Consider the following 23,062-nt stretch of genomic DNA (forward strand, 5'->3'; position numbering starts at 1 on the left):
CCGAGCGCGGCAGCGGCCGCTCCTTAACGCACCGCTCGGCCAGAGACAGCCACGGCGAGGGAACACAGGCCTGGCCCTCCCTCTGGAACCGCACTGACCGTGGTTTACGTTTAAGGTTTAAATATTTCAGGTTGTTGAAGTTGCTGACACGCTACATTAAATATTCACATCCACTCAAAATTATATAAAATACAAGCATTTTATTATTTCTGAATTCAACAATATTGCTTAGAATTACAAAATACAGCAATGTCTGAAATACTGAAAGTTTCATAAAAGCAGCAATCTTTCTCCCCTTCCCAGTCTTAAATGTCCAGAAAATTATTAAAATAAAAATATTTACCACATTACATAAGTCACAGACCTAGAAACATGACTGTCAAGTCTTAAACCAGGTAACTTAAACATAAATGCAAATGGCAATTGGCAGGTGAGCACAACATTATTCAGGGCACAAAAGTAATTCTCTGTACTGTAGGTATTCCAGGTTTTTTTCTTTTATTTTTTTCCCAGTCAAAAGAACCCCAACAAACCGTGTTTAGCTAGGAATTTAGAAGGCAGACTGGTTTTGTGATGAACACATTAGTTAGTGCCTCTGTCATTAGCAGAACAACTGCTCTGGTGACAAGAGCTGAACACATTTTTACATGAATGGCAAAAACAAACCTGTAACAACATGGTGCAATTCAATTCCTTCATTGTGATGCAGCTCCAAAGAAATACCACACATCTCCAAACATGTGCTTAAATATACATGTGCTAAACACTACAGTGAAATTTCAGCCTCTGAAACATACACTTAGTGTATTTTGTCACAGTAGAAACTGTGTATTTACTTGGGTTGAATTTTGCTGTAATTCAACTCTTTAACTATTTTTGGTCCCTGCGTGCAAAAAAAAAAAAAAAGCCTACTTGGAGCATTTTTCCTCCTTCTCCATTTCTTTAACTTGTATTTCAAGGACAGATTGATTTTTTTTTTTTTTTAAGTGCATGACTTTTCAAGTAACTAGTCTACAAAAATCTATAACCTGTTTAAAATACCAGGAAGAAGTTCCAAAGAAAAGCATTTTCACAATCAAAGATAACATTCTCAACTTTTTTTTTAAAGGCCATATAAAAAGAAATTTATAGTGTATGGATTCTCACATTTATATTAAACAAAAAAATTCCTATTGTACTCAAAATTAGTTTCTCAGCATATGCAAATTTTCTTCCCTTATCCAGAATATTATTCAGAATACATTAAATTAGCCTATAAAAATACAGTATGGACAAATTATTTTCATTCCCTGACATAAGAATTCACAATTCTGACACAAAAATTGTAAACTTTTATTACATTCAAAATACATTTCTTAAGTCTTTAGAATTTAAGTTCTGAGGTGTTGGCAGTCAGAGCTCTTGGTATACAGCAGAAGTACATTATTGCAGAGCCTTTACACAGAAGTAGCTTTCTAAAGTTAAGAGAAACTTACTCTTCCCACGTATTTTTGTTGCTACCAGGAGGAAAAGAAAGGCTTTCTGCTATGAAAGGTCTGTGTGAATGCATTACTCAGATGAACAATTCGGCCCTGACTTCCAGTGCTACTCCGCTCTACAATCACACGTGGCATCTGAACAAGCTGAATGGGACTCTTTTCATCCTTTAATGCCTGAGTAAGGTTTAGTATCTAAAAAGAGTAAAAGCAGGTGAGGTTAGGGCACACAAATAAAACTGTGGCTAACAGGCTTATAATTTTAGATGCCACTCTTCAATCAATGCTGTAGAGGACTGTACTGCTGAATAAGTTCATTTCAAAATATATCTATTGCAAGCAGGAATATTTTTTTTACTTAGTAACATGAATACATCCTACTGCTGTCTACCCTTCCATTCTTTTCCTATTTTGTTCAGTCCTCTCCAAATTTTCACAAAATTCTAAGAGTGAAAAATCTAAGAGCATTTTAAATTTAGCACATCTCTTGAAAGCATTGCACCTTTAGTGGAAAAAAAAAAACCTGTAAGAAAGCCATCAACATGATCATAGAATGTACCAGTAGTTTAGCTACAAATTATTTTCATATCAGAAGATATGAAGCCATATAATTAGCTTATACCAAACCAAGTGCTAAGACCCAAATTTAGCCCTCAGCTCCAAGGAGTCTGTTATCTTTCTTTCAAAACTTCAGTGCTCATGGACTGCCCTCATAACTTACTCCAAGTTCAATGTTATCCTGCTGAAAACTGAGGCAGGTATTCAATTTAGCTCTAGTGACACATTTGCATTATCCTTAATATCAAGCCTTTTTTCCCCACGGACAATGCCCCCTTCTTCCTTGTAAGACTGATCCTCTGCTTATTCTGTTCTTCCATGGCCACAGAACCCCAAAAAGTCTTTTGCATTATTTACTGCAATTTGGTTCTGCCAGCAACTTCACCTGACATTTACATTCTCAAAGTTCTAAGGCAACCCTTTGTAGATGTGTTACCCTTTGCTTAGACTCTACAATATTGAGAGAACTGTTTCTTTTGGGTTTGAAACCCTTCCCAAAATTTTTCCTACACCTCACAGAAATGGGATTCTAACTATGCTTGCTATCTTAGATTTAAAGACCTTGACTCTTCCATGCAAGGTATGTTTCCCTACAGTTACTTTATCTAGATTCTTCATTTTCCAATACTTAAATTCTCATAAGGATGTATTTGGATGCTTTGGATATACTGCAAATTCATCCCAACTGAATGAATGTCTTAGCATGTGATCTAGATACCCAAGTCTTCTATAATGCCCTCGTAACATACTTTGGTTTTACACCAATACCAATTTTACAATAAGTGCTAAAAGGCATTGTTTGCCAATGTATTTCCAACAGCATCCAAGGATTGCTCGTTATCTGCATTTCTTCCATGCCTCAAAACCTGACATTTCCCACAGTGAAACACACCCTTACATAGCTAGAGAGAGGTAAACAAAACCCCAAAACTAAAACAAATACCTGCTAAAATCCACCTGAGAGGCAGTGTGTGAAGGGTCCAGATTCAGCCCTTACAGTAGAAAATTAATTTTGACAACCTCAGCTACATCACTCTCAATTATATCAGTCATGTTTTTCCTCAAGTGTTTTGTTAAATAACAGATTCCTTGAAGCCAATTGTCTCATCAGAAAAAAAGCTATTTAATACAGTTTAGGATGCACAAGTACTTCAAGAACCCGTCTTCCAGTGACTACATGAACTTCTCAGAAGAGTTATTTCAGAAACAACTCCTATAATTCAATTTAGTAAGTAAGGATTGCTGTCTTTTAGCTGCCACACAGAAGATGTTAACTGGGATTATGTTTGACTAAGCAGAGCTAGAGTCCTGTGCAAGTTGCATCTTGATATAGGAAATTCTACAGAGAAAACACTGAATTAAGACACTCTAGGAATTGTCTGGCTTAAAACTATCTATGTTGAATTTATGAACACAAGGACTAGGTTTCAATAAATTCAGGGCAAATGGGACTATTAATTTGCCTAGTCCAATTACCTTACACTTGCAGAAATAACTTTTTTTTACCTACAATGAACTAAATTTGTTCTTAGCTAAAGCTTTTTCTCCAGTATTTCCAATAGTCAAATTGTATAATAGGAGAAAATAGAGAAACCCCCTCCTCATTTACTTTAGTCTTTTTAAAAAAAAAACACAACCCAGAAAGCAAAACAAAACAAGCCCAGCACTTAAATATGATCAAATTTCTAACCTAAAATGGCTGGACTGCTTTGAAGTATGGTTTCAACATTTGCTAGGATGAAGAAATTTTATTACCCAATATTGCTTTTAATAATCATGTCAACCCTCTAAAACAAAAGTCACATTTATTTTAATGGCATAATGAAATTAGACATCAAATTTTCCATCCAAATTTATGACTCTTTTTCATTTTTAAAATATCTGCTAAGAATACACAGTTAAGTCCCCCCATTCCCCACAAAAAACAATAAAACAGAATTAGAATAAAAGCATTTTCTGCAAAAATTAAAAAAAACCACCAGCATACACTGTCCACTGTTTTATCTATCCACAAATAAGAACAAACTCTAGAAAGAAATTTAGTCTTCTCAAATGAAAATACCTTCAAATGTTGTTCAGTGTATTAGGAGTTAGTTTTTATAGCTCTAAAGAAAGCAGCTGAGGAGTGATGAACAAATTAAATACATAAATAAAAATGTAAAAAAAGCAGTCTTACCTGCCCCCTCATAACAGACATCTGGTTTTCAAAAGTAGCTTTGTCAAATCCTTTGTCAGTCTTTATTTAGAAAACAAACAGTTTAGAGTAAATAGCCCATTTATTTTTAGGTATATATTTAGCATGCAAATGCATCAATATCATAATATGTATATTCCTATTTACCCCCACTATAATAATTTTTAAAAGCTTCAAATTGAATGCTGGTATGAATCACAAAAAGATCAATTTATTGCATCAAGTTTACATAGATGAAAATGAAGAGTGTTCCACATCATAAAATAAATCAGTGGATACCACTTTTGGGCATTGGTAAATACCAGCAGGTGGTAGATACCAAGTTTAATATTATCACACATTACAGTGCTCTCTCTCTCATGATGACTCCAACAGAAAAATACTTAAATACTTCCTCCCTCAGATTTAACAATACTTAACTAACAAGCCTAGAGGCATTTTGAACACAAATGAGCTGAAGATGCCAATAGAGCAAAAATGTGTTTCAGGATCTAGTTTTGACATTACAGCTGCATTTTCATTAGAAGTTTAAAATTTCCAATTCTTTCAGTCCTTAATTGGATTAGTTCACTTGAACATCTGACACAAATGTTTACAAAATGTTTTAGAGAAGGACACTCTTTACATGTCAATACTGTAGACTGTTTCAGTATCTTTAAAGTGAGTTTGACCTTCAATATGATCAGGATTTCAGCAGCAGCTTAGCACAATATATGCATATAAAAAAAAGTATATGAAAGGTGTGGAGGTGCTTTAAGTTATGTTAAATACATTATTTCCTCACTGCTACAGTTTAAGTGTATACACACCACATAGGTATGTTAAATGCTGTTTTTACACAGATCTGTGATGTAAGAGTAAACTAGCTTTAATTAATCATGTGAAAGATATAGAATAATTAATTTATGTTTTCATATGAGCTAATTAAATCAATTAACCGCATTGGTGACAGTTTCCTTATAATTACGTAAACCCTTTCTACCATGTCAATGTTAAAGGTAAAATAGCATAGTATCTTGGCATTCAGCAGTTAGATGGCTATTCCTTTTGGGAATGTAACTGTCCCATTACAGGTATCAGCTATTTCAGCAATAGTCAACTTAAAGAAGAACCTGATTCACCTTAAATAGCTCATAAAGGTCTTCACAAAGGTCCTGTACGAAGTTCATATCAGAAAGGCGAGGAAGAACTAGGTCTCTGGTCTCCTGAGAGAAAGGAACTTTTGCTTGAGGAAGCCAAGCCCAGTGAAAGGGATCTAATGCAGAAAAACAGTGCACTTAATGATAAACAATCAAAAATTAAATTCTGAATCCAGTACTACCTACTGCAAGTTCTTCTTCTGTTACCTTGGGTAACACCCCTTTTTCCCAACATTGTTACCCCACACATTCCTTTTGGCTACAGTTGACAGAGCAGCTTTACAACTGCTAAGCCATTTTTTCAAACAGTGAAATATATTAGGCAATAAATATTTAGTTAAAGCAATAAGAAATAAAAGAGATATAAATTAAACATGGTAAGCAACAGTGGAGGCCTCCTCCTAGTTTAGTAAGGCAGTTTCCTTTGGAGTAAAACCAGTATTCACTGCCCTCCCCTCAGCCACCGAAGCAGTCATCATTAAAAGCTGCCTAGTTATCAAGCACAGTTCATCCTTGGTAAATCCATGCTGGCTTCCCCATCACCACCTTGTTCTTCATGTGCCTGAACACAGCTTCCAGGATGATTCATTCCAGTCTTCATGGAGACTGAAGCAACCTCTCACATTACCAGAGTCTTTCAAGAGTGATGAGAAAACTGCCTTACAAACAGCACCAGCCAGCTGCCACTGTTTCTACTGTATCCCATCTACTTCTATGAACTTCTGTATGACCATCCTCCTCAAGTGCTCCCTTACTTCTGCCTTGGGGATTCATTCCCAGGGGCTCTACTTAAGAGCTTTGAGAGACAGAGAGCAAATCTTACACGTGAAAACTGAGGCTAAGTCAGCATTGACTTGTGCTTTCTTATGCCTTTATGTCTTCGCTGCACTTTTCTTCAGTCCTACTCTCACTTCTAATTTACCCAGCCCTTTCTTGTTGCTCTTTATGTCCTCTGTACTCCAGCCAAGCTTCAACATTCCAAACTCCATTCTTGCACTTTTGGAAAAATTCTCTATTTTTTCAGGGAAGTCTCTACATCTTTCCCTTTTTTAAAAAATGTACTTAAATTTTGCATCCCAATTCAGTCAGGATTTCCCTGTTCATCCATGCTGCAATTTCATGCCTTTTGCAGATTCTGCTCTCTCACTTTGAGAAGGTTCTCCTCAGTGACCCAATAGCTCTAGTCATCAAAACCATGCTCTAGGGCGTAAGGGACTGCAATTTGTAAAAATAATGCTACAAATTTACTTTGACAGAACTATCACACACCTGTCCATGTGCAAAAGAATTCTAAAGGAAGTTTATTCTGCAAGTTTATTCTTTTTGATGCTGAAGATGGTATAAAACAAGCAACAATTGCTGTGTCTTTGGAACAGAAGTGACTGTAGCCAAGAGATATATAGGACAGGATCCATTTAGTCTCAAGACAAAGACTGCTCAGAGCTCTGGGTGGAGTATTGAACCAGCCAACTGACAGCATAACTAGCCCACACCTAACTGCCAGAATTACCTGACTGGATAATAGCCCACACAAGTCACTGCAAGCCCTGTTGGGCGTTTCCCTCCTAATAAGTAGTCAGAGATGTGGTCAAAAACAACCTTATTTTAACAGTAATAGTATTTTCAAGCAGATGGAAAATTGACTAACTAAGTATTGGTTTCCACAAAGTAAGCTAAAGCTGAAAACAAGAAAAAACAACCTGTCTACTTGTCCACCTACAACAGTACCCTTCAATTTGAGATAGAAATTTGGCCAGCAGAGGGACAACTTGCAAATCTTTGCAATCAAGTTATTTTCCACTATGTTTTTCAAGAAAACCTGTGTGAGAAACATTCTGCTGCTAAATTCTTCCAATTCCACCAGTACATACAGTACTATGTTTATGAGTGTCCATGTATTAATATTGTTTAAAGGTAAAAATATGAACAGGAACCAAACCACATATACCATTGCAGAAATGGCATTTGTTGCTAACTTTCTGAAGAAGAGTATATTATTTAAAAATTCAATAGATAGCTACAGTGATGATTTCCTAGATCCTTACTACAACAACACAAATAAAAATTACTTCTTTGGAAATTACACTCTCAAAAGTGTAATGATTGAAGAATGCAGTACTTACATGCCCTCCACTCATCAGGATGCTTAAAGGGAAATGCTAAACCGTTGTCAATTGCAGCAATTTTAATAGATTCTTTAGTTATAGTCCATTGGCTATCCTACAGAAAGAATATTCAAAAAGTAAGTGATACTCACAGGCTTACAAAAAGAGCAAAACACATTAAAAACACTAAATAATATACTTTGTAGCTTCACTGGTTAAATTCAACTTAAACAATATAAAGCAGTATCCAAATAAACACCACATACAATTTCATACTCTACCACCATTAAAGAGAAGCCCTCCCCCAAACACAAGATAAGCAGAGCACAAAGGGATGAAGAAATGTACCTGAGCAACAGCGGACATTGTTACTGTTATAGCCCAAGCTAGTACAGCAAAAACACAGAACAATAATTTCAAGCACCGTTCTACCTAGTCTAATCAAAGTAACTTTTCCACTCACTTTGCCTACAATAATTTGTAGTTATCATATTTCTTGAGACCGTGCACCAGGATTAAGGATATGTCCTTAATCTCCAGCAAGACCAAGTTACAAAACGAAACAATTCAAAGAATATAAGTTTCACAGCACAATTCTCTTACCTTATCTGACAGATCAAGTCCATCATCTTGTTTTTCGTACCTGACTAACCAGTTGTCGTTACCTCTGTCTTTAAACAGGAAAATGCATGTCACAACATGTCATTTATAAAAAAATCATCATCTATAGTGACATACAACAATATTGTAAACTGACACCCATGGAGTTAGGAAAACTGTTCAAAAAGGGTTTTTCCCATCACACAAGGTTTAGTTTTACTGAAATGTACAAGTAACCAATTCAATGGAAAGGCCCAATTTACCATGTGTTCCTAGGTATGTATTACTTCTTTAGGTTCCCCAGCTGGCTGAATATGCAGCAAAATATCAAGAAGGCAAAAATAAACTATCTTCATACATTTTATGCAGAAAGATTGCTTGTGGTATGCATTTTTCCTGAGGAAAACACTATCAGACCCAAATGACTCAATTTTTAAGCTTGTTATAATGCTGATGAGGAAATGGAGAAGGCCTCCAAAATTGTAGATAATGTGACCTTTGACTACATGGAGAAAACAGACTCTACAAATATGGAGAAGGGGAAAAACTGAACAGAAGGGCAAGAAACTGAAAATGCCTGCACTGTTCAGACAAAATTGTGAGATTAAACACTCTGAGGTCTTTCAGACAGAGGAAGACTGCATGGATTTGTAGGACCTTCTGTCATTTTAAGGTGCTCCCTTCAGTTTAATCGTCATCAGATTTTTATGTTCTATTATCATTAGATATATTAGATGAAGGAAAAATCATCCATGTAATGAGGTTTTGCATTTTGAGTATTTGCATCACAACTTTAAGAATGTCAGAAAACACTGTTTGGAAACACTGAGGCTTATTTGATAAAGCTGACAGCCCGTGGCAACAGCTAACAAGTATTATGTTCTTATGAAACTTTCTTCTAGCTTGCTTCTAAAAAGACAATTTGAAAAAAGGAAAGTGAGTTAGACCTGGTATGTCGGAAGAAAAGCAAAGACGCCCAACTCTGCTAAAACAGCAAAGTAAATACTTTAAACATAAAACTGCCTTTGAATTCCTCAACAGGTAATTCACCTACACAGGTAACAGAAGAATCCCAGCTCCTAAGTGATAAAAACAAGAGTGCAGGAGAACAGACAGGTACACATTGCAGTGGTACCTCAGTGCCTACACAATGAATATGAACTGTTGTGAGCTGTGCTATTATCAGCTCCAGTTTAGAATAAAAGGAATTGTAGTCATGGATTTTCTTATGGGTCCTGAAACTTCACCATCCTTTATCACAATCAGGGGAAACAGTTAATAGACTATGCACAGCATTAAAGCCCAATGAAAGCATTTGTTCTTGACTTCTCACATTGCTCAAAAATAGTGAGCAACAATCAAAGAGTTGTTTGGATTGTTTTTGTACTGCAATACTTAATGTATTAATCCAAAGTAATTTTTTTTTTAATTTAAATTACATCTTTATGGCCTTCAATTGTGAGAAAAGCATCTAAATTGCATTAAAAGCCTTAAGCACCAGCTTTCAGCCAGCATTGCTTTCTGCCTCACAAAAATAAATACCAAGACATTAACAAACATATTACCTGTATTTCTGATGACGTAATCCAAGATCACCAATCTTTCAAACTGAGACTGAAATTCTTTCCTCGTGTTCTCAGGTAAAGGATCAGCTTCAAACTTCCTGAGCCAGTAGTCAGCTTCCTTATATCCTTCAACAAAGAGCTGGAAGGAGCCAACCTAAAATATTAAGAAACTGCATTCGGAAAATGCACATGGGTAGGTCACATAAGTAATCTCAACATTAACATAAAAATTATATACTTCAAGATAAAAATAATACTTTCAAAGTTCAGAGCACAGGAAGTATGACACAAAAAAAAATAATTAAATAATTAATAAGTTTCTGTTTCATTCCTATATTCTTAAAAAAAGGTAAGAGTCAAATTATGTGAGGATGGGTTTCTGGGGGTGGTTTTTAAAAAATATTTGTTTAAATACTCAGTGAGTTTACCAGGAATAAAATATAGACAGGCAGCTCAGTGCAAATGAACAGCTAATATTAAAAGAAGTATATGAAACGGAGAGAAAGAAGTAACACCTGTTCTCTTTTTCATTGGAAAACTTGTTTGAATAGTTCAGAGAACACTAAAAGAGAGCACTAAAAATTACAAGAGAAAAATCTTCCTCTCTGAAAAGCCTTAAAACATCACTATAAGAACAGCAGCATTAACCACCTTCTTCAAGACAGGTGTTTTTTGCAAAAAATTACTGAAACATTTCCCAAAAGAGTCCAAGGAAGAACATGAGAGCTGACATAGGCTCCATATGTAATGTGAAAGGTGCTCAGGATTGAAATTCAAGAACTTATATTTGAGAACTAAAATGCAGATAGATAAACACACAGCATGTGGAATAACCATGCTCATAAAAGCTTGCACAACCCATGTCACATGGATCTAAACTGCTGGGAACTGCCACAAGTGGATTACCCACACTGTACGTAAGCTGTGCTTTAAAAGCTTAGGATTAGAACACTGTAATGATATTCTGGGGATACTGTAAGGCTCATTAGGCGAGAAAGATGTGAGGTTTTTAGTCAGTATAGTCTTCACATAAGACAAAAGGGAGGTAGGAAGAACAAAACAGCAGGGTGTCCAAAAGAATGAAAAAAAATAGAAGGCAAAAAAGAAATTTAAATTATATAAACTGCAGGGAAAAAACAGACTGACAATATCAAAACATGACTAAAATGATAGGTAGTAAGCAATCAATAGAGCAAAAGTGAGATATGTAACAATTAACATGTTACTACTCCAGCAGAAAACTGGACTGTTAACTGAAACAAAAAGTGAAAAGATTATTAAAATAGTTCAGAAGAAGGAATGATGTGGGTACATGTTGCATGGAAACAGTTGTATCAAATTTCAGACGGTTTTTAACAAGCAGCAAATTTTTTTCTTCTATAATGGAAGTTATTTAAAAATACACCTTTTAAAAAAAAGTTTTATGTAAGAATCAGGACATGCAAAATTACTTTTTTTTTTTTTTGATCTTACCTTAGGAGGTAGTCCAATTCGATTAAATTTTTTAGCAACTTTTGGCACTTTCTCTAAAGCATATTTTTTTCCTCTTGACTTTGCACGATCTATTGCACTGTAATTAAAGGTCTCGCTGACAAGCCAGACAACCTTAAAATTAAACAAATTTAAACACAGCTCAGAATTCCTCATTATTTCAAATGTAAATTTACAGTTCATGTTATGTTCGGTTATAAAAAAAAAATTTAAAAATAAGAAGCAAGAAATTTTCAACAGATAAATTTAATATGAGAAGGTGAATGTTCTCTATTTTACATATCCCAAACAAAAATGGAAATTTTATATGCTGATTTTTGCAATTTGAATCTCATCAAAACATGAGGCACAAAAGATATTGGAAAACGCTAGAAAGTGGTTCCAAAGAAGAGATTCAATTCAGATCTCAAAATTATCCATTAAATCAAAAATCACAGTCACTTTTCCTACATCAAACCACTGTGCCTTTGTACTTGCTATAGTTTATAAATTACTTATAAATAACACATGATATACAAGGCTATTTATACAACCACAGTTTACAAACTGACAAATATGTTGGCACTTTTTTTTTTTTAAATTCAGTAATTTATGTGTTTTAACTTTTACCTTAGTTTTAGGTACAACTCCAAGCCCCAGCTTCTCATCCACAAGATAGGCACCAGCTTCAGAGAGATATCCCTGATTTGGAACAAGGCAGCCTCTGCCAAAGCAGCAAGGACAACAGACTTTGTGAAAATATTTGGTCCATTTTGGATTTAGATGTCCATAAGGCTCTTCAGATTTTGGTTTGAACACTCCAATAATTTTCTAAGGTAAATAATATAAAATTAAAATATGAGCACTTTGAGTTGCAAAATATTAAAATTAGCTTAAAAAGTAGTTATTTGAAAATATTGGTTAAATCCCACCCAGTGTGGTTTACAGTTGTTCTTTTTAGATTACAAAATTAACAAAACTGAACTCCAAATAAATTTATCACTAAGTGGTTCTTTAGGATTAATACAAATTCAAAATAAGCTATTCATAAGAGAAAATCCAAACCAACATTCACTTTTTCAAAACATTATGTCAAAGTCCAAAAGCATTGCATTTTAAAATAAATATTAAGTTCTTTAAAAAAAGGGGTTTTAAAAGTAGCTTTAAAAACAATTTTCAGCCCACCAACAACACACTGACCAGTTATTTCAGAGAAGTAATGGCTCCAGGAAAGTGACAAACTTATAGAACACTAAAAATCCAACTGATTTATTTTCTTTTAAGTGTATTTTTCTTATTACCCTAAGTTTGAATGGATCAAAATGACCATCAGCCATCACTGACATTAGAGACACACAGTAAATCTTAAAATTAGTCAGAGTCCTGTGTCCAATTTTGGACACTACACTTTAAGAAATCTGTTAAACTGGAGAAAGCTGGAAAAAAAATAAGAATAAGCACAAAATATGTGAATAATGAAGGACAGTAGGAACAGTGAATGCTTAAGCTAAGAGCAAACTGAGGCACAATGAACTATGGAATTGGTTGCTATAGAAAAAAAAGGAACAACACATTTACTGTTAACAAGCCAAAAATGACAGGGTTAAAAGCCAGCAGATAAGCTGCAAAGAATAAATCCTTTAGAAACTTAAGTGCAGCTTGAGACTGGAACAGACAGGCAGGTCCTGCACTCTCCTAAATAGGGTGCAACTAACACAAGATTAGTTAGACATTCCTCAAGAGTTATGTCAAAACAATGCTGCTCCACAGCAGCACAAGCATTAAATTGGCAATTTCTCAAGGTGCCTTCTACATAGGGTTCTATATTTGTTAACCTCAATCTACAGGGTTATTACCACATTAAAATATGTAACTTTTCAATTGTCTGTGATAACCTTTGGCCTAGTACTTAAAGTTCTCATAATGACTCTTCAGTAGCTCAAGTGGAATGCCATAGAAATTCTGCATCTTCATCCCTTCCCACTGGACAATGGCAAGTAAACAAAACTCTTTCTGATAAATACTTAAGGACAACTGTTTGGGAAGCATTTTCCCATATTAGTACTTTACTAAATCCATATGAAAAAAGTGAGTACCTCAATAAGCCAAACACTACCTGTTGCTGCACCAATACTCAAAGCTGATTCACATTCAGGTCATGAACATGCTGGCTGGCAGTCAGAAACCAGCAGTATTCAGTAGCTGCTTATTTAGCTGCATTTGGGAGAGGATCTGACCAGCTGGTTTAGCTTCTAGAGATTTTTCAACCAATTTTTCCAAGACAATCTTGCTTTGTCCAAGATTGTCCAAGACTGAGTAACTACAGAAAACTTAATTCATTCAGTTTGTAAACAAATACACAAGACACCAGGCATTAGTAGCATTGTGTCTCATCCACCTATTCTGATTAATTCCCATTAACTACAAGGAAAACTAAGTTATAAAATACTATTATTTGCATTCACACTGTAAAATTAATGTCCTATCAACAGAGTCAAACACCAAATTGACAAGAATTCTCTTGGTTTGATATGCTGTTATCAGTGATTCTAAGGTTGCATTCAAAACCTTGAATACGACTGCACAGACAAAATTCAACTTAGACCTATACAAATGCAATACATACTCTGTGCAATGTGAGAGGCCAGCATGTTTTTTGAATACTTTACCTTTTTTTGTTGTTTTTCTTTATTTTTGAATCACAGCATTTGGAATACTACTTTAGTCAAAATCCTGCTGTTAGGTTTAGAATTATTAAAAAGTTTTATTAATTTTTTCCTATTGAATCACATGTATCTACCTGCTTAAAACAAAGCTAGCAGCTTTGCTTTTCTTGGAATCATTGTGGTGTATTTAGAAGTACATGCCAAACCTTTAATTATCTCTTCTGAATCACTCTCTGGCTAATACTTCCTAGTAAGTGCCCATTTAAAAAAGGAGCTTAGCTCATTCTGTTACCAGCCTGGATTGAACTGTGCTACACAGTCAAATCTAGATGTGGTGTTCAAGGTTTTGCTGAAGTTAGAACTTTTGCTAAACTTTGCAGAGCCAATGCTGCTGAGGACTAGAGTAAAACATGAAAGTTCAATCTATAGAACAATCTACCAAGGCCAGTCTTAATTTTGCCAGTCAAAATGCATTTATAGACTGACTCTATTAACACTAGCAATTAGTTGAAACTGTCAGGAACATATTGCAGAACAATTTGTAACAGACACAATGTCTTTTATTTATTGCTTACACAATGAACAAGAAATGAACAAGACATATTCAAGCATTCTGTAATAGTGCTGCTTAAGTACTGAACTCCCTTTCAGTATGCAACTAAGTAACTTCAGCCAATAAATGCAAAAAGCTAATTTTAATTATGCAGTTTGAAGTTTATCTTTCTGATAGAACCAAATAAGCATATAAGGTGACCTAATGGAAACAGTTTATTTCATCTGTAATTTGGTATTCATTTTGGGCACTTCAGAAGGTGACCAGTAAAAAGGCTTAGCACATCTTTAATGAGCTCCTTCCCAGAATAAGAAACAGGAGATTACTCAAGAGGAATAGGAGTAAGCAAGTGACAAAACCGGTCTGAAGTGGAATGATGCAATATTCAAACAGGATCTGAAATCCATTCTACACATGAAAGTTGCACTGTTGACAAAATGAAGTTTTATCAGACCTTTAATATGGATAGCAAACATAGATAAGCTCTAGAACAACAGCAAAGAATAGAAGCAAAATTTAAAGTCTGCTAAGCACTCAGTATCATTATTCTCAGTCCCATATCCCAAATACTTTCATATTTTGCAATTATTTTTTCTGAACCATATAAAATAAACAGTCTTCTTCTCTCAATCTTTGTTTTGCCTAAATACTTATATTCAATCAATATTGAATATTGACCCGCAGAAGGGAGGAGGGCCAGTCACTACTGGAAACTTAATTAGGAACAAAAACAACACAGCAAAAGTAAAACCAATAAGAAAATCACCACATAAGAAACAAGGAATAATATAGCCCATCCAAAATACTATGGTTGTGTTTATACTAGAATGATGTACAAGTACTCTCTCACCATTGCCAGGGCTCAGAGAGTACTTCAGGCATTGCTAGTGACCAAAACCCAGCAAAATCAACCTAGATAAGCTTCAGACAAAACAGATTTGCACACATGGTATGATTTATTTTCCCCAGTGATTTCTCTAACTTTCTAAGAATAAAAAAATCTTGATTGCACAGCATTACAAAAAGCTCAAAGAACTTAAACAGTTGTAAAGCATTTTTAGCTCGACGCTCTCGAATATTGTTTAGATACATCATTCACAGAAATTTTGAAAAACTTTTGATTCAAGCCAGTATTTGTCTACTTACATTTTCTTCCTATTGCATATTAAATAAGACATAAACCTACTTTAAAATACTACTTTGAAAATAGCATAAAGTTTGAATATGTGTACATAAGCACACAACCAGAAAGTCTACAAAGATCTAAGCTACTATAAAAGAGAATGAAGCTGGAACTGAACCTGAAGCTCGAACTCTGAAGAAGTTTTTATATTTACAGCATTGCATGTGATAGCAAGAATCCACAAGGCCATTATAGAAAGATTTCTTTTCCTTCATGTTTCAAAAAGAGAGATCCTCCTTTATATTGTCTCCACCAGAATGGAGGGGATCATTACTAACAAATATTCCTGGAACACAGGCATATGAACTGCAGTTTTCAGATTTTGAAGGGGTGGTTCTGCCACTTTCCATAAAAATAAAATCATAAATTGACATATTTATTCATATTAATGTTAGGTAACTACACTTAAAAAAACCCAACTTAGTCAATGAAATGTAAGTGCATCACCAGAAAACTGCCATTAAAACAAACCAAACAACTATGAAAATTAACTAGCAAAAGCGAATATATTTTCTAATGACCAATAATACAACAAAAAGCCAAACAAAAACCATACTACCTTCTAAATGAAAGGGAAATTACTGTTATGGGAATGGCAAAAATCTTGAACATGCCCTGAAAACCTCAGTATTCAAAGTGTTCCAACTTCCATTTCCACCACAAACTGGGATCTTCATCATTAATGAACACCTACATTTAGCTAAAAGCTGTTGATTGAGCTTAAAATCATATGTGACAAATTAACAAAAGTTGAGCAGTTGGAGGTTTTATTTTGTGAAACAGGTCAGTAGCAAAATATTTCTAATTTAAAGAAAACAATGTGAAAGTGTGTCTGAGACATCATTTCCTCTTACTAAATAATGCTAACCACATGTTACTTTTCAAGAAAGAGATTCAGGTAACTATTACTTCTCTGTCTCAAAGTAACCTTAGAACACCTCACTGATGATCACTGTTCAAGGTACCATTTACCAAGTGCAGAAGGGAAAATCAAATCTTGCAGAGGGGAAACCAAGTCTTCCAGCTAAGATTCAGCAAGTTAAAAGGTAGATTTGATGATATCACTCTTCTTACCCATCTACCAACCATATAGAAGAAAGGAGACATGACCTAAATAAACAGCTATTCATGAAGAAATGACAGAAAAATATAAGAGGCTTAGCTAAAGAAACCTAAACCATACTGAAATCAGGAGCTCAGTTGTGCAAAAATCAATTAAAACATACAGAGAACAAGATTCTGCACAAGGGAATTTCTAAATTGTTTTCAGATGTTAGAGGCCCTTTTTTTCTCTCCATTTTTCTTTGGTGAAGATCATTAAAAACATGATAAAACTGCAGTAGAAATAATAGTTATTTTGCCTTAGCTTATGCAGCAAGACATAATTAGAAATCTATGTATTACTTGCATTAACTTTTCCAAAATAGATTTTGGCATACAATAAATTATTAAATAACTTATTTAAATTAATTAGCATCTAGATAGATTTTTTTCATTTCCATTTTCAGCTTGCTGCTGGTGGTGTGTACTTTGCATGAACATGCTCACCCCTTTTGGATCCTTAGCAAAGTAACTCCCACTGGATCCTTGAGAGATTCTTTCTGGAAAAACTCCACACTCTATAGCTTGTTCTGTCTTCAGAATAATTTCTGCAAATTCTGGATCATCTAAAAATATGTTCATATCTGCAGTATGTCCTGTATGCCCTGAAAAACAAGAAAACAATCAGTCTTAAGTGCAACATGTGCTACAAATTAAGTATAAGCAAACACACTGATAAGCCAACAGCCTTCCCTGCTGACACCCATCCAACAGCAGGCTGAAAAATCTGGTCCATTTAAACAGTGCAAGTTTTTGCACTGATTTATCCATATCTAATCAACTTTTTGTTTCAAGTAAATCAGTCAAATCTGCAACAACAAATTTGAGACTGCCACTGCTAAGTATTTACAATTTTCAAATACTTCTCTTTTTAATATTTATTTATTAAACAAATCTAAGGAGGAAAAAAAAGTTCAAAGTCACAACAGTAAAAAAAAAGATTTTACATATCATTTTTGTACCCTGCCCATTACCCCCTGTTAGAATAGTATTGTACCATTATTTAAGAGCTTGGCTATCATGTTTATCATCTGCTAGAACACAAGGAAGTTAATCCACTGAATAATCTGCTACACATAGCACTCACAAGTGGCACCAGCCCAGGAGTGACTACTGCACACCAGCACCATTCCAGCCTCAAAACGCTATAAGCAACTTGTAGCATTTCTTTGCCTGCAGAGAAGTCAGGTCTGTGCAGACATTTGTGTGAACTCTAGGACTCCATGCAAACATTTAGAAAGAAAAGTAGAAAGGAAGGTTCCAGAATACTACTGACTTTTCAATTTTTTAAATATTTCTTCACAAGTTTTGACACTGCAGATTATTATACCTTCTTTTAAGGCTAGGATTGTTTCACATGTTCACCGAGTGCATCCTAATGGGCCTGTGCATTAGGACTCATTTCTCCATTAACAAACAGCACATTATTCTAAATTAAACATTTACAGATAAAGTTGCTTTGTTCCCGTTTCAACAATTGAAGAAATTTAATATACATCCTTCCAGAATGACAACCAACACAGAATCCATTCAAAAAAGATACTCCTTAACAGTTTGTAAAGAGTAAAATTAAAAAGGGAAAAAAAAAAAAAAAAACAAAAACAAAAACTTTTTTTTTTTTTGTTGCTCAGGACAGTTTTTGAAGCTTCTTAGAACATTAGCACTTGCTTGCACGTACCACTTAAAATAGTAACATGAACTCCAAACAGAAACAGTCAAAAAGTGTTAAAAAATAGGAAAATCTTAGTATAAGTTTGCAACAACAAACAGAAACCTTAAAGCTAATAGATAATTCTTAAGAATCAACATCTACAGCCCATTAGATCAGAATCTGTTTTAATTATTTGGCCAATACTGCTGTGATAAACTTTAAGATTTTAGAGTAGGACAACAAGAGGGAGCAAAGAGGTTCAAAGGTTTTTCAGTCACAAAGTACTTAAATGAGTTAGGGAAATAAACCAAACTTATTTTTATGGAAGAAGTAATTTTAAATCAGTGGTTCTTATTTCACAGTCAAGTCTCAACTATCTCCACACATCTACATTACCTCACACAGCTGAGCTCCAACTAGTACATATTTTTGCAAGTGAAAGCAAAATCAGGATTGTGCATTATACTGTTGCCAAATGAAGTGCAACATCCGTGCTAAGTCATTCCGCACAATTACCTTCCAGATGAAGAAAACTTACATATGAACTTTGGATCATATGGATTGCAGTTGACTGTGTGGAAGACTCAGAGGTCAGTTTTTAATTTCTGTGCATATATTCTAGAATCTAGAACCATTAAGTAGTCTCACTGTTTGAGGAAATTCTTCAACCATGTATTTTCTAGCACAAAATATAACTTCAGAAAAAATAAATTAAAACCAAAAAAACTCCCATTACACTGCATGCTGAAAGAAGAAATAATAAATAATTTTTGAAATTCATTATTTGCTCAGTATTGTTACTGTGCTGCTAGGAAGCATGTTACAACAGTGATGTGGCTGTAAAAAACCATTTAGGCTGACAAGGAAACTAGCACTTTTAAGTTTATCTACCCTCTCCATATGAAAATAAGCCATATTAATTGACGATAGTATTTGCTGGATATGGCAGGGTTTGGGGTTTTTTTGAGTTAGTTTCCTTTTTTTAAATTATTTTAATCAAGTTTTCCACTGAGAAAGTATGTTATGTCACAACTTATTCCCAGTACAGTCACTAGACTTGCAATTATAACTAATTAAGGTTTCTCTTGCAATTACTCTCCTCATTAAACTCCCACTGAGGAGACAGGGCTCACACACTCAAACTACCAAGCTTGAGAACTTCTTTCACATTGATTCCGACAAGGCCCAGGTTCCTGAAGCTGCTGTAGTGGAAGGATGCAGACTTGCCAAAGAAGATACAAATGCTATCATCCATGCACGCACCTCAACCTCTTCTTCCATCAAGCTAGCACCACACGAGCTAAGCTAAACTGATACACTTTGCAAGAGTAACAAGTATGAACTCCTTCAGCACTAAGCTACATTTATACATTTTAAATATTAACATGATTAACGGTAGTCCCTTTAACCAATTCCATCTTCTCCTATTCTGACCACAACTCCATTAAGGAAACACTGTGTGTTGCAATAACATTCATGAATAACATCTGGTGCATGTTGGTTCCACCTGACACGTGAAACAATCCTGCACCTTCAAGGGTCACACGCAGAAAAGGTAAGGACAAGGAAACAAAGGATGAGATGCTGTAATCAATATCAGTTCTGAGATTTTCTTACACACTTTTGGGGCTGATTTCAAGTAGTGCACTGCATTCACCATCCTAATTGCTTCAGTGGTGCAAGACCCATGGCTCTAGCCTCCACTCTGAAGCATCAACTTTTTTAAAGTTTCTAGAAATACTTTGCTAGAAGCACTATCTCTTTAGCAGATCTTAAGTCTTGTAGGAAAAAGACATGAAAACCCTAACATTTAATGGCATGTTTACATTACAGGTATGCACTACACTTGAGACCAGTGGTTAAAAGTCAATATTTTTCTGTCTTTATGGCCAAACAAGTAAAAGCTCTCTGTAGTTACTAAAATAGAATTATTAGCACAACTTATTTTGTTAAACTTGATGGCAGGGATGGGGTGTGTTTCGATTTTTTTCAAGTACTCTATTGTTGCAAAAGAATCAGTGTTGCCAGTCTCTGGCAAGAAATCCTACAGTATAATTACAACAGCAAAAACAAAGTGATAGAACTCCACATATTTCTATCAGTAAAGTCATCCTAGATGTATACTTTTATAGAAACTTGCACAAAATTAAAAGCTTGAAAGTCTAAAGAGAAGAAAGTAAGCATTAAAAATAATGTAATTTATCACTTTGCCATTATATTTAGAATGAGATAATGGGCACACATCTGTTTTCAAATTAATAACTAAGTTCTTGCATTTCTGGACTTCACATTGTATTTCTCTCTTTTGAGAACTGATTTGAAAATACAAAAAGAAGATGCATTTTTATGGAAACCAAAAATATGACAGTAGAGCCCACATCTAAAACTCTTAAAGCATGTGATGGTTACAAAGTGAGCATATGAGTAAAACAAAGAACAAACACAGACTGACTTGTTTTTCAAGATGAAACGATGGGGGTCACAAAAAAAGGTAGTTAGTGGGATATGCAAGTCAAACTGAAAACTTGACACTTCTCCAAGTGTTCAGGAAGCAGCAGCCAGTCCCACCACAAAACAGTCTCTAAAACAGGCAAAGTCACAAGTTTCAAACAGCATAACAACAAACAAGGCCCAACAAAGCACAGAGAGCGGGGAGAAGTGACAGTGGAGACACTCATGAAGATGTAAACGAGTTCGTGCAGCTCTGCACACAGGGACAAAGCAATGGAATTTCCACCCGTTTGCAGCATCTTCCTTTCTATCAGTCAGCGAGCCCATACATCTACAGAGGTCAACACACCTCTGCCCCTCACGGATGCGGTGCCTTCGGACACGGCACGTCAAGAGCACTCCAGAGCCAACAGGTACTTTTGCAGCCTCGCTGGAAGGCCAGAGCAAGGCAGGGGCTGCCTCTGCCCCCGGACCCGCGGGCGGCCCGGCCCGCGCTGCCGCTCCCCGCGCGTCCCGCCGAGCGCGGCGCCCCGGGCCGTACCTGCGGCGGCGCGGCGCTCCTTGTCCCAGGCGGCGCCCGCTCGCCGCCCGCGGCCGCTACACGACGCCCGCAGGAGAGGCTCGTCCTCTCCATCCCCTTCGGGCCCCGAGTCCTCCGACTCATCCGAGTCCTCCACCTCCTCGAGCCCCGGCTCCCCACACTGCCGCACGGCCCCGCCGGGGGCGGCTCTCGCACTCTGCGGCCCCCGCCGGGGCAGCTCTGCCTGAGGCGGCGGCGGCGGCGCCCCGCGCGTGCGCGCGGCCCCGCGCCCGCCCCGCCACCTGCCTTAAAGGGGCCGCGGCTGCGCCAGCGCGCCGCCATCGGGGCGGCCGGGGGCAGCTCCGCAGGCTCCTCCGGCCAGCGAGCGGTCAGCAGCTCGGCCGGGGCAGCTCCACAGGCTCCTTGGCCAGCAGCTCCACAGGCTCCTCCGGCCAGCGAGCGGTCAGCAGCTCGGCCGGGGCAGCTCCACAGGCTCCTCCGGCCAGCGAGCGGCTTTCAGCGTTGGATGTTTAACAAAAACATCCCTGACACTCGCCTTAGTTCTACACCTGGAACACGCTTGCCTCCTGGCCACCACTTGCCATAGCCAGCTGCTCTCCCTCCCCAAACTTTGCACAACATTGTTCTATACCATCATCACGGTAACTTCCCAAACGAAGCCTAAAAACAGCATAAGAGAAAACAGTATGAATACATTGCCGTTATTTCCATGTTCCCCCACTGTCCATGCGTTATTAACTGAAGAAAGTGAATACAACTATAACCCCAACTATAATCTGCATCGGATTTCAGCCTGGATGCATTCTCCCAATCCTGTCTATAGAAGAGGGGTTTTCCTCAAGTTTTGGTGAAATATGGGAGAAAGATACATGCATTAAATACTTGCATAGAACTGAGATTATGGGTTATACTGGGACCAAACCAGTTCTCAGCTAAAAATAGTAATTGTATGTATTTATTATTCTTTAGTCTCATAGTTAAGAGCATGGTGTAAGAACTTAATATGTGCATAATCTGGATTACAGGGGAAAAAAATCACTTTTTTTGGTAGAAAATCATTATTCTTGACAAAATATAGCCTGACTGAAATGCTGGACTTGTGTTTGTTTTGTCTAGGGTTGCCTGTCAGCCAGTGGACTTTGGAATTAAGCTGAGTGTAATTTACCTAAGTAACTACTAATATCTGTAATATTTGATAAAATCTGTTCACATTTGCATTTCTGTTCCTATTCCTTTCTATTAAAAGTGAAGTCATCTGTGACTCCAGATGAATAGCCATTTGTTGCCTAGTAAACACATATATGAAGGTTACAGCAACTGGATGTAATTTTCCATACAGAAAATTAAATGGACGTTAATTTCTTTGTGAAGCCAACAAAAAGATCAAACTAAAAGGGAGAAGTCTGACATTTTTCCCAGCACACTGTTCAGTAATACTACACCTCCCTTTAGCTACAAGTGAGTTGCGTCTGCTTCAATGATGTTCCATTGAACAGTCAATTCACTAGCTTCTAAAAAGATGGTGAGTTAATGCTTTTGAAAAAAATAAGAAATAACTTGTTAGTTATTTCACAGAAAGACCTGGATTGGGAGGGACCGTAAAGATTTTCCTTAAAGACCTTAAAGATGTTTCCAACTCCCCTGCTATGGACAAAGCTACCTTCCACTAAAGCAAGTTGCTCAGATCTCCATTGAACCTGGCCTTATACACTTGCACAGATGGGGCATTCACAACTTCTGTGAGAACTCTGTCCCAGTGTCTCACCAGCCTCACAGCAAAAAAAAAGTTTTAAAACCTTTTTTTTTTTTT

The 23,062-nt window shown here is 36.4% G+C and overlaps 1 protein-coding gene across 1 annotated transcript; it reads right to left on the bottom strand.

Annotated features, from left to right (window-relative positions):
- Positions 1-250: 250 nt before the first annotated feature.
- On the bottom strand, positions 251-21,482 carry PI4K2B (phosphatidylinositol 4-kinase type 2 beta). The gene is made up of 10 exons (XM_041403021.1): positions 21,253-21,482; positions 17,057-17,214; positions 11,737-11,937; positions 11,110-11,241; positions 9,637-9,790; positions 8,075-8,142; positions 7,490-7,586; positions 5,349-5,482; positions 4,210-4,269; positions 251-1,670 (listed from the first exon to the last, which is right to left on the bottom strand). The coding sequence occupies exons 2-10, from the start codon at positions 17,189-17,191 to the stop codon at positions 1,497-1,499; spliced, it is 1,155 nt and encodes a 384-aa protein (XP_041258955.1). The 5' UTR covers positions 17,192-17,214; positions 21,253-21,482; the 3' UTR covers positions 251-1,496.
- Positions 21,483-23,062: the final 1,580 nt, after the last annotated feature.

The sequence above is a fragment of the Onychostruthus taczanowskii genome, unplaced genomic scaffold, assembly GCF_017590055.1.
Source record: "Onychostruthus taczanowskii isolate IOZ18803 unplaced genomic scaffold, ASM1759005v1 scaffold2, whole genome shotgun sequence".
NCBI classification, from domain to species: Eukaryota; Metazoa; Chordata; class Aves; order Passeriformes; family Passeridae; genus Onychostruthus; species Onychostruthus taczanowskii.